This window comes from Prinia subflava, chromosome 20, assembly GCF_021018805.1.
Source record: "Prinia subflava isolate CZ2003 ecotype Zambia chromosome 20, Cam_Psub_1.2, whole genome shotgun sequence".
Taxonomy (NCBI): Eukaryota; Metazoa; Chordata; class Aves; order Passeriformes; family Cisticolidae; genus Prinia; species Prinia subflava.
In genome coordinates, this window is record NC_086266.1 from 348532 (window position 1) to 364069 (window position 15538).

General features: G+C 44.4%; 2 protein-coding genes and 1 long non-coding RNA gene across 22 annotated transcripts in view; 2 read left to right on the plus strand and 1 right to left on the minus strand.

The window, feature by feature from the left end:
- The window catches only part of GRIA3 (glutamate ionotropic receptor AMPA type subunit 3), a 218557-nt gene extending 212910 nt beyond the window's left edge, over positions 1–5647 (plus strand). For 10 of the 15 annotated variants that reach the window (XM_063416499.1, XM_063416494.1, XM_063416495.1 and 7 more), the window contains 3 exons: positions 1227–1341; positions 3483–3730; positions 4272–5647. In XM_063416499.1, the coding sequence (XP_063272569.1) occupies positions 1227–1341; positions 3483–3728 (361 nt within the window). In that variant the 3' untranslated portion in view covers positions 3729–3730; positions 4272–5647. Of the gene's footprint in view, positions 1–1226; positions 1342–3482; positions 3731–4271 lie in introns of those variants that run through there. The other 5 variants (XM_063416504.1, XM_063416493.1, XM_063416498.1 and 2 more) reach the window with 3 other exon arrangements.
- Positions 5648–7783: 2136 nt separating this feature from the next.
- On the plus strand, positions 7784–12678 carry LOC134560691 (uncharacterized). Its single transcript, XR_010082783.1, has 3 exons — positions 7784–9965; positions 10092–10147; positions 12218–12678. It is a non-coding gene; the product is annotated as an uncharacterized LOC134560691 (long non-coding RNA).
- THOC2 (THO complex subunit 2) overlaps positions 10529–15538 on the minus strand; it is a 43933-nt gene continuing 38923 nt past the window's right edge. For 4 of the 6 annotated variants that reach the window (XM_063416947.1, XM_063416945.1, XM_063416946.1 and 1 more), the window contains exons 34-39: positions 13328–13465; positions 12926–12995; positions 12685–12842; positions 11930–12006; positions 11782–11829; positions 10529–11387 (exon numbers count right to left, since the gene is read on the minus strand). In XM_063416947.1, coding sequence (XP_063273017.1) covers positions 11802–11829; positions 11930–12006; positions 12685–12842; positions 12926–12995; positions 13328–13465 — 471 coding nt within the window. In that variant the 3' untranslated portion in view covers positions 10529–11387; positions 11782–11801. Of the gene's footprint in view, positions 11388–11781; positions 11830–11929; positions 12007–12684; positions 12843–12925; positions 12996–13327; positions 13466–15538 lie in introns of those variants that run through there. The other 2 variants (XR_010082782.1, XR_010082781.1) reach the window with 1 other exon arrangement.

A 15538-nucleotide genomic window follows, 5' to 3' on the forward strand; every position in this document is an offset into this window, starting at 1 on the left:
GGGGCTTTTAAGGGGAAGGCAAAGGCGCTGAGCTTTCACTGGCTGGCACTGCAGGCATGCACGGCTGCTCGCAGCGTGTGTGCCTGGGGGTCCCCGGGGGTCCCCACACAGCCCAGCTGCCCAGGAGGGTCTGTGGTGGTGGCTTGGCCAGGACCTGGGCACTGCCCGGCGTGGGCAGTGTCCGGAGCGAGCTGTGACCCCCGTAAAGTGTCTCATGAGCCTTGTCACTGCCACTGCTGGCTGTGTCCAGCTGAGTGTGTACAGCCAGCCCTGATTGATACTTAATTAGATTACAGCTGCTGCTTTTATAAAAAGAAAGTGTCGACTGCAGCCGTGGAGCAGGGATCAGAGCAAGAACTAAAGGTGTGCCTTACAAGGGAGCCCGTCTCATGGAAACAGGCAGGGAAAACACCAGGACATCACACAAGGAGGAAGTGGAAATGACAAAACCCAGCCGAGAGCTCCTCAGGTGCTGCTTTCCACGTGGAAGGGGCAGATGAGCTCAGCCCCCTGGGCTGTGGGCTCTTGGCAGCACCAGTCAGCAACTGCTTTTATGCTGCCCGCATTTCCCACCCTGGGCACTTTCAGTGGGCATTTCCATATTCATGAATTTGCTTCATGGAGGTTTGCATTTGCTTATTTTCTGCTGCAGCTCCCTGGACTGGGGGAGTTGGAGGTGCAGCAGTTTGGGGAGTGCGCTGAACACGACGCCCCGGAGCGCGGAGGAGGGGGCTGTGAGGGCTGGCACAATCCCCTCCCGGCAGAATCCCCTCCAGGGAGCCAGCCCGGGGCTGTGCCTTGCGGGTGTGATAGGGCCCCGCCAGGCACGGGGATCAGGGCTGGAGCACTGCTCACCTGAGCAGCCGCAGCGGCTCTGCGGGGCTGCTGTCTGTCAGTGCAATAGGGGGTCCTGCTGGATCAAACCCACCCAAATCTGTCCAGCTACTGCCGGTGCCTGGTGCACCACAGCGGGAGATTGGCCTTGCTTTGTTTCTGCTGCCTTCATTTAACAGTGAGTGCCGATTACTCAAAGCGATATGGGCAGGACCTGGTAATGTAGAGATGCTCTAGCCTTAACTTAAGGGGATGATCCAGTTGCCTGCAGTGTAAATACTTTGTGGCCAGGAACCCTGCTTTATCGCTTTGTATAGTTTTAAAGTAGTTTAAAGATTGAATAACATAAAATAACATAATATAATGTTATTTATGTTATTTCCCACGTGAAGAACTCCTGTAAACCTTGCAGTATTGAAACTCAGTGAACAAGGCATCTTAGACAAGCTGAAAAACAAATGGTGGTACGATAAGGGTGAATGTGGAGCCAAGGACTCCGGAAGTAAGGTCAGTCGCTGAAGGTCTTTTTGTACTGATTAGCAATCACATTTTGACCACTGCTTGTTTATACCAAGAATGACTTTCAAAAATTGCTATTTACATTTTGAAGGTTGAAAGAAAAGAATAGAAAAAAATAAGTCTCAGAACATGACAGCATTTTTCTTATATGCAGTAACAGACTGTAGTTGTAAGTATGTTTCACTGTGTGAGTATTTTGCTAGAAACATACTCAGAGAAGCCCCCAAAGCCTCCCAAGCTGGTGTCATTTAAATGTGCAAGTTTCAGCACAGTCACTGTTTATCATTTAGGCCAGCATCTTTTCTTATTTTTATTGAAAAAAATACTTTTGTTTCAAAATTATTACTCAGGTTCTCTACATGTCAGTTTGGGAAACAGTCACATGCTTGCTAAGGGCACTAATTTTCAGGACAGACATCTAATAAGAAAAAAAAAGGCTTTCCTGCCCTATTTGCCAATTCATTTTGAAATTGGTTGGATTAAAAAAAATCCAGAAGGACTAATGGTGAATCATTACCTAAATATTGTATATTCCTTTTTATACTGCTTTGAACCATTTTGCTGCTGTACTGCCTGCCATCCACCAGCCGTGCTGTGGGGCTGTCCAGCCTCAGGCAGCACCACTGCACACCCAGGGCAGGTCCCGCCCCTGACGTGGATGGGCCCAGTAGCTGCACATTTAAATTGTAACTACTCAGTTAAAAGGAGCTTTTTTTTTTATGCTTATAGACCTGTTGGGGAGAAAAACACTATAAAAGTGCTGGGCTTGTTGGAGTGAAGGACACTCTCAAAGGCACCAAGAGGAGGAGCAATCCAGCTCCAGCTGAAATCAGTTGCAGTTGAGTGCCTAACCCCCCTGGTGCCTTTGGAAGTGCTCTCTGTAATCATTCAAACAGAAAACTATAATTTCAAAGCACCCTTTCAGTGTCGGAGGGCAATTTCAAGTTCCAGCGAGGCCAATAATAAAATTCCACTGACTGCAGTAGGACTGGAAGTTGCTTAGGGCAGAACCCAGTAGCTGTTGTATCAGACAGATTTGGGATCATGGGGTATCTGAACACACAGCAGCTGCCAGGGGGAACTGGGATCAAAAAGAGATATAAGTGATTAAGATATTTCGTTTAAATGGCAGATTGTTTGCTACAACCACATCTATCCAAACTGCCTGTTAATCACACAAGGTAGATCATACTTTACTCTGACTATATGCAAATTTAGCTCTCCCTAGAGAGACTCGTTAACTGAGCTCTGTCAGCAGTGTCTTCTCTGGACACAGACAAATCTCTTTGGCACCTGCCCGTGCACCCTGGCCAGTGTGGTGTGGCAGCCCAGCCCGCTGTGCCAGCCAGGAGCTGTTCCTACCCAAGCCCCCACCAATGCAGCAGCAGAAGGGTTGCAGCTCTATTTAATCCCATTCCAGAGCCCTGTTTTTAAAAATGCAAGCTTTTCCCCCATCTGACATGTATTGAAGGAAGACAAACCCTGACCAGTGATTTTTGTGTTACAATGTTTGGTTTCATTCAATTCATTCAAATCACTCTCCAGAATGCTAGTTTAGCACAGGGCTCTGCTACTTGACCTCTAAATAACTAACCATCTTTCTAGGGTGTTTTTTTTTTCCTAACTGTTGAAAAAGGTAGTTAAGTTTAGCAGCATCTCAAGAATTTTACCTACACTGACCAAGCCAAAGTGTGTAGTTGTTTGCCTTTTTCTTTCTCTAGTTTTGTTGTGGCCTTGTGTAAATCCTGCTGTTCCATGCAGGCACGGGCACAACTTTCCCCCAGTGCCTTTGCTCCCAGGGGTGCTTTGCTGTAGCCAGCCTTGCTCTGGGACACCGAGGGCCTGGGCAAGTCAGTGGCCAAAACCCCTCCTTGCCTTGGAGCCAGGCAGGGTTGACCCACCAGGGAGCACAGAGCGGTCACTGCTGGGCAGCCCCGGGCTGCGGGATGGGGGGCAGCACAGGCCCGGGGGCAGCACAGGCCCGGGGGCAGCACAGGCCCGGGGCACTGAGCCTTCAGTGCAGCTACTGCAGCCAGGGCCAGGGCAAAGCAGCTGTTGTCTGTGTGTCTGTGTGTCTGTGTGTCTGCCGCTGCTCACAGCACCACTAACACGGCGCTGGTTTCTCTTAGGACAAGACGAGCGCTCTGAGCCTGAGCAATGTTGCTGGCGTGTTCTATATCCTTGTGGGAGGCCTGGGGCTGGCCATGATGGTGGCACTGATCGAGTTCTGCTACAAGTCCCGGGCCGAGTCCAAGCGAATGAAACTCACCAAGAACACGCAGAACTTCAAACCTGCCCCTGCCACCAACACGCAGAATTACGCTACCTACAGAGAAGGCTACAACGTGTACGGCACAGAAAGTGTGAAAATCTAGGGGTACGGCTGCGGGCTGGATAAACCCTCGGGGTTTTCTGCTTTCTGTCCTTGTGTGGCTGCCTGTGCTGTTCTATCGTGTGACTGCTGCAAAAGGCTTTTGAAACACCATCTTGTGGCAGGTTTTAAGTATCAGTCGTTTAAATTTCTTCCCTGGTCAGAACTGGGATCAGAAAGGGTTTGCACACGGTAATTCCTCTCTCCAGCATTGTGCTAGTTCAAATGAAAGTATTTTGTTAATTGCTTTAAAAATCACTATAATCAGAATTCTCATCTCTCTTGTTGCTGATCTCTTCCTCATTGTTTTGTAAGCTCCGGTCAGGTAAGTGCTTGTAGGAAGTTTCAAAAAAAACTTGCAATAGAACCCAATCTTCTACACTAGAATTCGTGATTTTTAAAGCAGGAAAAGTAGAGCTGAATTGCTGCCAAATGATTCTGAAAAGGCCTGGTTAGCTCCTTGCCCACAGGCTGTGCCTCTCCGTGGGCTGAGCTCCCCTGCCCCTCGCTGCCAGGCAGTGATGAAATCTCTCTGGTTTTATTTTAGATCTTCACCCTGACAGCATGCAAGACAAAAAGCAGCAGAGAATGTGGCTACTTCATGGATTTGGACCATCTGAGCCAGTTGTACTCTCTCCGAGGTGTCACGCATGACACGCATTGATGATGGTGCAATGTACTTTTAATAGGAAAAACTGGTATTTTTTCCTTCAGTGCCTTATGGAAGACTCTGAGACTCACAACAATGCAAACCATCACCGAAATATTCTTGCTTTGCTTCGAAGAAGTAATAGAAAAAGAAGAGAGGAAAAGAAAAAGAAAAAAATAAAGAGAAAAAAGAAAAAGAAAAAAAATACAAAAGAAAAAAACCCAAACGAAAGGGAAAAAGAAAAGGACTGGTAACAAGATATTGGTATGTGAAAAAAAAGAAAAATATCTTGTAAAAAAGATCAGTGCAACAAAAGCCATTCTTTGATACCACTGCACAGTAACTGAACTTGTGTCCTGAAAGCAGCCACAGCTGGTTCCATCAGCCACCCCAGTCGAATGAAATTCTGAAACTCCTCTGACACAGAGCTCAGAAATCTGCTGTGTGCAAACGCGGACTGGCCTGCCACTGCTCCTGTGAGCTGATGTCAAGATGTTTCAGTATTTACTTACAGTGGTGTGATTTTATTTTTGTTCTGAGCCATTCTAACCTCTCCAGCCAATTTGAGCAATTCTGTATAGCAGCAAAAGGTGTAACACCTGAAGGAAAGAATCCGTGCGTTCAAACCAGTTAAGGTCAATGACTGTGAATCTGTAAATGCAAAAGAAAGTAATTTGTCGAACTGCATGTCTTGCTTTCAGATCAATAAATTAATTTCTTGACATGGTAGCTAAAGTGCGGGCAGAAAATATTGCATTCCTTCTTTTTGTTCTATCATCAGGCATACCTACAGGTGCTTTATTAAAATGACATTGTGTGGCTTTTAAAAGTTAAAAAAAAAAAGGAAAAGCCACTTGCTGTTTAAGTTCAGACCATATATCTCATTTCTTGCTATGCATTTGCAGTTTAATTCACTGTTTAATATCAAGCAATGAAGCAAGGGAAGGGCAGGTTAGTTTTTCCCAGGCCTGCTTCTGCTTCTCCCCAGTTCTGTCCCCCCCAGCTCCGTGCTCAGCTGAGGGTCTCAGTGCAGGTCTCTGTAGGACAGGGGCAGGGAAGGAGGGTGCTCACTGCAGCTCAGGAACAGCGAGTGAGGCACTGCTGGCTCTGTCCTGTCAGCCCCTGCCAGCTCCTGCCCCTCCGGGGGGAGCTCCTGCTACCCACAGCACCGTCTCACACAGCAGCAGCATTTCAGCCTCTGCCTGGAAAATACTTACCTTCATCTCTGAAAATAAAAAAAAATTTAAAAAAGGAAAAAAAAAAAAAAAGAAAAACCCACAAAACTTTAAACATATTGTCAATCACATGGGAAATGTTCAATGGAATATCTGCATACTAATTACCTCTAATCGACAATATGTATTTTCCGTAGTTTATGATAGAGTTTTATTTCATCAATAACATACAGTGAAAAAGAAACTCATTTAAACCAGTCTGACCCTTAGGCATTTAGTTTGCTGATGGTAGATTTGAACTTTTAATAGGATTTAAAAACAAAAAAAAAAATTAAAAAAAAAACCAAAAAAAAGTCTTGTTAAAAATATGTATTTCCAACAAAATGTAATATAAAATAATTTTAAAAGCTCATAGGAGAATAATTTATTGTTCAAGTTTTTAATGAGATATTGACAAAAAAATGGTTTTGTTTTAATTTTCTTTTCATCAAACTCTGATTTTTTTTTCAACTTCTGAACACGATCACTTCCCCAGCAAGGGTGAGCTAAAGCTGTGCAGTTAGGAGTTGTATTTAAAACAAACGTTTCTTAAAAGCTGTATAGAAGATGTATGTTTATCAGATCAATTTTTAAGAGTGGAGGCTTCACACCAGTGAAGGGAGTTTGGTAAATGGTTCGATATTTTTTAAACTTGCATGTAAATCTAAAATGTGTTGAGTGCTTACCAATTTTGGCTACCAACTTCAAGCTATCAGAAGTTTGGCAGTAGTCTCATGATGATTTGGTTTGGTATTTTTTTAATTTGTTTTGCTTCGGGGGCTTTGGGGATTTCGTCCCTTTTTCCTTTTTTTTTTTTTTTTTTTTTTTTTTTTTTTTTTTTTTTTTTTTTGTAATTTAAGTTCCTATTTTCGGTCGTTGAAACTGCACTTGAGTGAACAGAAAAATTGCCAAGCAAACTAATGGCTGTAAAAGCATAAACTGCATGTGTGGGCATCAATTACTGAGCCTCATTTTGATGAGGTGTTGTACAAAGAGTTTTAATACATTTTGTAAATAAAACTGTAAAGAAAAAAAAAAATAAAGAGCTTGCTTCTCTTTTATGAGGGGAGAAAGGGTCCCTCCCTCCTGCCCCCTTTGGGCAGCCTGAGGCACTGGCACAGAGCCCGGGGGGGGTTCGGAGCTGCCGCAGGCTGTACCGGGGTGTGGGGGGAGCTGAGCCCACCCTGTGCCCGCAGCCGAGGCTTCGGCAGCTGCAGAAAAGCTCAGGAATGAGCTGGGACTAAATCAGAGCAATCAACAGCCGTGACTGAACCCTGAACCGCCTCCCAAGGACGAGGCTTTTCGGGGTGTCCTGGGTGTCAGCAGGGAGCTGCGCTGGGCACCAGATCCTCACAGCGGGGGAAGTTTCCAGTAAATGTGAGTCAGGTGAATCAGGGCTGTGGCACAGCTGCACCCGGTGAGCTGGGAGAGCCTGAAAGCTGCAGGGGCTGGGGGATGGCCTCACACGGCTCTGGGGCACAGGGAGGAGAGGCAGGACGTGGTCCAGTCCAGGAGGATTTGGAGGCAGCAATAAAAAACAAGAGAAATGTCTCTGAGGAAGAGCTGGCAAACTTGGCAGTGAATACTGACCTGCCCTCTCAGAGTGGGGACAAGCACAGGGCTCAGGAATAGGGCTGAGCTGCTGACTGGACCACAAAGGGTTAAGGGGTACAGGCACCCACCCCAGCCTTGATGGCAAGGGGAGGGTAAGGCACTTAAAACCTGCAAAAAATGCACAACACAAACCCAAGCCAAGATGCTGGTAATGACGGGTGCTTTAGATAATGTTTAGCACATAAATAAAGTAATTGACCAATTAATGAGCATGTGGCAGATGCCTGATACGCTGTAACAATTAGGGAAGGGTATGAGGTACCAGCAGAAATTGATTAAAGGAACACAGAGGCAGAGGAGCGCTGGGCCAGAGCCGGGGGCGGGTTTGGGGCAGGGCCACAGGAGCAGGGAGGGGAGACAAGGCCCCGGTGGGCAAGGGCCTGGTGCCTGCAGGGACAGAGGGGGCATGAAGGGCCCCGGGGGAAAGGGGACAACTGTGGGATAACCTCTGTTCACCTACAGCCCAGAAACACAACCGTGTCCTGGGCAGCAGCACAAGAGGCATGGCCAGCAGGCCAAGGCAGATTATTGTACTCTCCCTGCCCTGCTCTTCTGAGATCCCACCTGGAGCAGTGTCCAGCTTTGGGGGCTACAACAAAAGGGCCTGGAGCTGCTGGAGTGAGCCCAGAGGAGGCCACAAAGAAATTCAAAGGGCTGGGAGCCCCTGTCCTCTGGAAACAGCCCCAGAGTCAGGGCTCAGCCCACAGAAAAGAAGGCTCTGGTGAGATCTTAGAGCACTTTCCAGTACCTAAAGGGGCTGCAGGAGCTGGAGAAGAACTTTTTACAAGTCATGGAGCTGTTATAAACGCCAGGACAAATTTATTGCCAAATTCAATAGTTTGGTTTATTAACATCCAAATTACAAAATTTAGAATCAAATTATAACAATTTCAAACAATAAAAACAAAACAATACGAACCCCACAAACAGCGAAACTTACTTGACCGAAGTTCTCCCGGGAAAAGTTGAGCCAAGGGTGACCCCAGATACACAGGACCTGGCAGTCGATGTATCTAACCAGGTTCACACCTTTGCTCACCTAAAGGCCCAACTTAAATACCCTTAACTTCCCCCTTGGCAACCTTTCTCCCATTGTTTCTCTAATCATCGGCCATTAACTTTGTTTACACTAAATCCCGAAAGGTTCCCCGGGCACATTCAAATGCTAATGTCCAGAGTTAGTCCTTGCTTTGAGTAACTGTCGTAGAGGTGTGTGATGATCGTTGCAAGTCCCTGCTGGCACGTAGCATTCGACCGTTGCAAGTCCCGATGAGTTCAGCTGCACGTAGGCAGGGGTAAGTCATCAGCGCCTCGCGTTCTCACCTTCTATTTTGGGACCCGGAAGATCAGGAGAGGTGCTTTACAGAAGCTCGTGCGGGTTGAGCAGACAATATATATTACAGTAATTATTTATAGAACATGAATTAAATAACCATATTTCCCACAGAGCAATAGGACAAGGGGGAGTGGCTTTAAACTGAGAGTAGGTTCAGATCGGAAATGTGGGGAAAACTCTTCCCTGTGAGGGTGGTGAGGCCTGGCACAGCTGCCCAGAGAAGCTGTGGCTGCCCCATCCCTGTAAGTGTTCAAGTCTCAGAGCAACCCGGTCTGGTGCACGGCATCCCTACCGCCACAGAGGGTGGAAGGCGGCGATGTTCGGGGTCGCATCCAGCCCGGAGCGTCCCGCGGTTCTGTAGCCCGGGGCCGCGGCCCGGGCTCCGCGCCGTGCTCGATCGACCCTGCCCGGCAGCGGCGGGCGGGGCCCGGGCCGCCTCCCTCCGCCCCCTCACGGGGAGCAGACCTCTAATACCAGCCCAAGCCTTTCGACAAATATTGCAGTCGATTTCCAAATATGGCCAGAGCAGGCTAATTGCCCAAAAAATCCTCCAAAATAATTGTAAGAGCCCTGGTTTGATCCACAGCAAATAAATATAAATGGTGTTTGCTTAATATTCCCCTGTCCTTTAAACAAGTGATGTTTGCCAGTGTCGAGGGAAAACACCTTATTATGAAATAGCTGAAGCTGTGACCTATCACAGATGCTGCAGATTATACAGAGCAATTAGAACATCACATTAGGGCTTAATTAATGGGTTCTGGGTAACAGGTTTTTCCCTCAGGATCATGGGCCAGGACCACAGCAGGGCAGGGCTGCTTGCCCACCCTCCCAGCCCTGTCTGTTCTGCCCCACAACCCTCTCAAATCACAAAAACATTTAGGTTGGGAAAGACCATTGAGTTCAACCCTTATCCCAGCGCTGCCACGATCGCCTGTGACCCACGGCCCGAGTGTCACATCCACACGTCCTCTGGAGGCTGCCCGTGGCTCCACACGGCCCGGGGCAGCCGCTGCGGTGCCTCATCACCCTGCCAGTGCTGAAGCTTTCCCTGGTACCGGTCGAAACCTCCTCTGGAGCAATTCGAGGCTGTTTGCTCTTTTTGTTGCCTGGGAGAGCGGACTGAGCCCCACCTGGCAACAACCTCCCCCAGGGAGCGGCAGAGAGAGATTGGCCTCGTTTTCTCCAGGCTGAGCGTCCCGGCTCCCGCAGCTGTTCCTCCTCAGAGCCGTCCCCAGCTCAGGTCCCCTCTCTGGGACAGGAAATCACCTCTGATTTTCCTGCCATGGGAGGCCCAGAGCAGGGCTGGGGCTCTGAGGGCGCCTCCCCAGCCCCGGGCACGGTCCCTGCTTCTGTTCCCACACTAGCCAAGCCCCAGGCCTGCAGTGACTTTGACAGAAGTGTTCCATTTCAGACTGCCCTAATGAGGTAATTAACAGGACCCGAGTACTTAGCTTAGTTACTCTTCTTTTTAGTAATTCTTTCTCACCCCTAATTAGGATAACTCTTACCCAATTTTCTTCCCAATTTGTCTGTGTCTTTCTTCCACTGCAGGGCCAGGATTTGTAATCAGAACAAAGCTAATCAGGAGAGTTATACTGACCAAGCCTGTAAGTACCACAATTTCTTAATATTTAGTATTGAATATATGCATGAAGACAAGATGCTTCTGCTTCAAATCCCAGATTAGTGAAAGCATACAGCACCAGGGATGCTCAACTTTTATCAAAAGTCCCTTTATATTGTATTAAAAAAATAAAATCTCACCAAAAGCCCTACAAACCAAAACCCCCAAATACTGAAGAGCCAGGTCTCTGTTTAATAGTGTTAATATCTGACACACACCTGATTTTGCTGGCGTTTGGACAAGGGACAAAGGGCTCCATGAGAGGTGAAAAGCTGCCAGGGCAGGAGGCAGAGCCGCCGTCCCCTCACAGCTGAACCCCCTCCTCCAACAGTGCACAGCAGCAATAAAGTGACCACAGAGATGATTTACGACCCATTGAGAAAACTATCGTTTATTTAGAAAAAAGGTTACACTGGTAGAATTTAGCAGATAAAAAAATTCTTTTTTTTTTTTTTTTAAAAATGTCATTGTGAAATTTTCAGACTAAAGTTCAGCAATACAAAGCTCCTGTAGCTGTAACTGAAACTTAACTTATTTCAGTTTTGAAGAGAGCATTTCCAATCAATCTAAAAACAACATGACAAACAAAAGGTGTGACAGGGGACAACTGAGCACGGGTTTAGATTGGGATGGGACAGAGTTCATTCATTGTTTTTTTAAACAAGTCAACGTTATACACAATATACAAATAATCCCTAAGCATTGCATGAAAACAGTGCTCCCATTCAACTTTTGTTTTTTTAGTTACTGATATTAAAAACAGGCCAAGTAATAAATAAAAACTGAGTTTAAATGAGGTAAATCCAAAAAGGTTCAATAACTGTTTATTTGTGGTTTCCAAACATCTAAAAGAATGCAATTTCAAATTGAAAGAATTACTAAACTCAGGCAGTATTTCTGACAAACTAAAGTGGAACTATGTACACATGAAACCTCATTTGCACTATGGCAACTGTTTGTTTGCAGCACATTGTGCTAAAATATGGAATAGGTAACACTTTCAGCCAGGTACTGAAAATAAATGTATAAGAAACTAAGCAACAAGTTAAAAATACAGTAATGTACAACTTAACAATTAATTATTTCATGGGGAAATAAAGCAGAGAACTGAATAATTTAAGGAGATGTAGATGGGTCCTCTTCATTCACAATTTTCTGTGCAATCTATACTCTGGAAAATACATTTCTGGTCACAGCTGGATATCTTCCCATTTTAATGTCACCTGCAACAGAGGTGTACATAATTAGAATTACATATTCAAATGAACACTGATCTCAAAACTTCACATTTTATTCCATTCACAACTCAAAGAGTGAGGGAGGAAATAAAATTTTTATCATGCCCTACCTCTAAAAAAAAGTTTTAATGAACTAGTTTAGACCATTGGTATGTGCTCTAAAAAGAAGTCCAACCCAAAACCACACATACCCATAAAAACCCCCAAACATGAAACACCATCAATCAAAAAAAAATCCCCACAAAACACCCAAAACACCCCAAAACACCACCCTGCCACCCTGGGTGATTTCAGCTGTTTTATCTGTAAATCCTTTACCAGTCAACGGGACCCCACTGGAGATACCAAATCAAACAAATTAAATAACAAACGTTTTTACCTTGCCTGAAAGAATCTTCATTATCTATGCTTGTCTGAAGATTTATGAGTAAATTCAGCGTTAAGGAAAAAAAAAATATATTTTGCTATATATACAAAGAGAAGCTCATTTACAGAAATCTTCTGAAATGTCAGGTTTAAAAGGATATTGTTTCTTTTCTTCTTTTCCCCCAGTACTGTCCCGTTTTTCTTTCTTCTCTGCTTTTTCTTTATCGTGTCTTGATTCCTTTAAAAATACACATATGGGAAATAGCTTATTATGGTACCCACTGTACAGGACATTTAGGAGGACTGTAACATTTCACATTATAATTGGACACAGCTAAAAATCCCCATCACTCAAAATGACAGTACTCAGCCACGATGATGTCTGAGATTATTTTACCTTTTTTTTACCAGTTTACCTATTTTTTTACCTTTTTTACCTATTTTACCAGTTCTGTGGCACGTGGCAGCAGCAGAGCTGCAGCTGGGAACCCCTGCTTGGTGAACACCAATACACCTGCAACTCCCCTGCTTCCACAAAAAGAAGCTGTGCTGACAAACGCACAGGGAAATCTGAATTACAGACGAGCTTCTATGTAAGCTAAGCCTGTCTTCATATACCTGCTTAAGAAAGCAGTCGGCAAATATTTAGATTATTCAGAACCTAAAGTGTAAAGTTCTGAATTTCCTGGCTACTGCCAAAATGAACTAGTCCTCCAAACTATCCTCCTCCTGCCAAGAGTGACTGCTGAGATGTTTTAAGCCACAAGATACCAGAAGTTTCAGAAGCATTTTCTTACACATTCACACCTTATCTTTTTAATTTAGGCTATGAAGCAGCAGTAAATTTTCAGAAAAAAAATCAGCTTGTTCTGTCAGCAACAACAACAAAGAAACAAGAGGAGAACAGCTTATTTACCTTTTTGCTACCAGAGGAGCTCTTCTCCATCTTTTCTGCCTTGATGGAGTCACCTTTCTCTTTTCCTGAAGACTTTGATTTGTTTTTCTCCTTCTCTTTTTCATTTAGGCGAGGGGAATCAGAAGGACTTTCACTTTTGCTATGTTTTGAAGAACCAGCTAAAAGCAGAACAGAAAGCTCTAACTCACATCAGTGAAAGCCTAAAAGTGGTACTTTTTTACACACAAAGTCAAATACGTACTCGTGCCGTTTTCCTCCTTGCGCCGCTTCGTTGAATCCTGCGGCACCTCCCGGTCACTGTTTGAATGATCCTGGCACCAAAGACAATTATGCAGATGTTAGCAGAATAAAACTCCTCAAGTAGCACCTGCTTCTATTCTTATTTTGGAGAACTCATTTTTGAGTCCTTAGAAGGTAACTGAGGTGTTACACTGAAGTTTCTGGAGGTTGGTTGGAGGGGGAAGAGGTTTGAACACATTACTGCAAACCAGCCTTTGAAAGAGGCACAGAACAGAAAAGGCACCTTACAGACAGAGAATTCTGCTCAGATGGGCTGTACAGCCAATTATTACTGAGAGGGCTTGGAGCAGAAAGCCTTAAAAGCACACACTGTCTGAACCAGTTCATTAAAAATGTCACCAACCCTTTTTCGCTCTTTCCTGTCCTTCTCATCTTTCTTCTCTCTCTCTCTGGATCTTTCCCTTGACTTGTCCAAATCTTTCTTCTCCACTTCTCTCTCCTTACTCTTGGACAGTGTTGGAGTAGTGTGGTTTATGTAGTGCTGTTAAATTAAGGCAACATCACTAAATATTAATATGCATTCTTAGACGTGTAAATAAAAAGAAGTCTTATTCTAACATTATCAGATCTAGCTCAAATATCAAACATAAATACTTCAGTAGCAAAACAAAGTGATTGAAGACATGTTCAAACTTGTCATCTATAATTTAACCTACAGCTAATTTACTGAATTTACTCAGTTCAAGAATATTTTCCAGTAAGTGAAACGTTCCTATGAAATACACACAGCACTGCTCACCAGGACTGCTGGATGAACACAAACCAGACACAGGGCTAAAATCAGGATGTGAGGGTTACTGCACTCAGTGACACCTGCAGTAACAATACCTGCAACCCTGCTGGAACGGATGAACAGAATCAGCTGCTTAAACAAGCTATAATTGATCTGTAAAGAATAATCTTTGCCAACAAAGTATTGAAGACAATAATTTGAATAACGTCTTTTAATCTAATTTCTAAGCTTCAAATGAGAAAAACAGCTGAGCATAGAGAAGAATTGTTTTTTTCAGAAATGTGTTCTAGATTGTTATTCTAACCAATTCTGCTAAGCTCCATAAAACAGGTAGTGCATGTGTTATATAAATATGGATACATTCAGTAATTAGATCTGTCTTTTTAAAAACAATTATACAGTTAGAAATATTAAGAGCACATTTCAAATTAAAGCCACTTCCCTTGGTATTTAAGTTATACCAGCACACAGATTTAAATCAGTATACTTCACTCTTTCCCCAGTTCCGTAAGTTAACAGTTTTATTTGAGGACTTTGGGGACTAAAATATCTTTATTAAAATATATTTCTTTTTAGAGAGACCCCTTACTTAAAAGGACACCAACAAAAGAAGTAAGTGGAAGATGAGTTTAAAACAATCAAGGTATTGCTCAAACCAAACCAATTAATGTTTCAAACAACTTTCAAAATCAAAGCAATCCTGTCCTTCCCAGTTTCAGTAAACGTTTAACTTACCAAAACCTGATGTTGGTGATCCTATATTAAAAGTCACACTGACATAATTTAGGTCTCTTTCCTTTTATTATTTCACTGGAATTTTATTATCCCACAACAGAGACTGGGCCTTCAGTACCTCTTGCACTAGGTATTTCTTTTTGCTCTTTTCCCTCAGACCTCTTTTCTCATTCCATTTGCTACAATGCCATCCCACAGGTAAATGTACCCTGCTCTCCTCTCTGCTGACACTGGCGTGCAGGTAGGTTTTCTCTCCACAGCCCCATTATTCAGTTGTCTCCCAGAGCAGCTTTCCACAGGAGAAAGCAAACCCCCAGCTCTGCTTGCTCCTGCTGCATTTCCTGTGCTCCCACGGCTGTTCACGGATTCGCTGCTCCTCTGCCACTCCAGGGCAGAGTCTGGACCTGCAGCCATCCTCCCCCACCTTCACCTGCAGACTTTAACAACTTGCTGCAGAAATGCTGCCAACTGATGGCACGTCACATTTCGGTGCTTCGGTGTAACTCGGACAAGTGCCAAGGAAAGAACAAACACCTCTAACTCCAGTCTGGCACCAATTCTTCTACAACCTGCAGTGCACACCAGCGTTCCATGGTCTGGCCCAGAGACTGAGCCACGTCAGGAATAAAGAAAGTCCAGGAGCAGACAGCAGCACCAGACTTTAACCTTCAGTGGAAGCTGCACTCCTAAACCTTACAGGCTTCTGAACATCCCATCCCTCCCCAAGTGAGTACATGGGAGTAAAGAACATTTAACCAGCCTTACACCATGTACAGGGACATTGTCATGAAGTGCTTTAGGTCTGTTAGATCGGCACTGAAGAGTGAAGATTAGTTCATTAAGTGAGAAAGATTAGAAAAGAGCATTTAGAAAAGGAAGGAATGGGTTGAACACCCCCCATTCCCCAAACACTTAAAGAATAAATCCATTAAAAGGTCACACAACTGCAATACACTTCCAGCTACGTCTACACAAACACATTACAGTTAATTTTTAAAATAACTTTTCAAATTACCTAGAAAAATAAAGCTGTTTGCTGTTCATTTAATTATAAATAGTTTCACTGCCTGCTTAATTAAATCAATG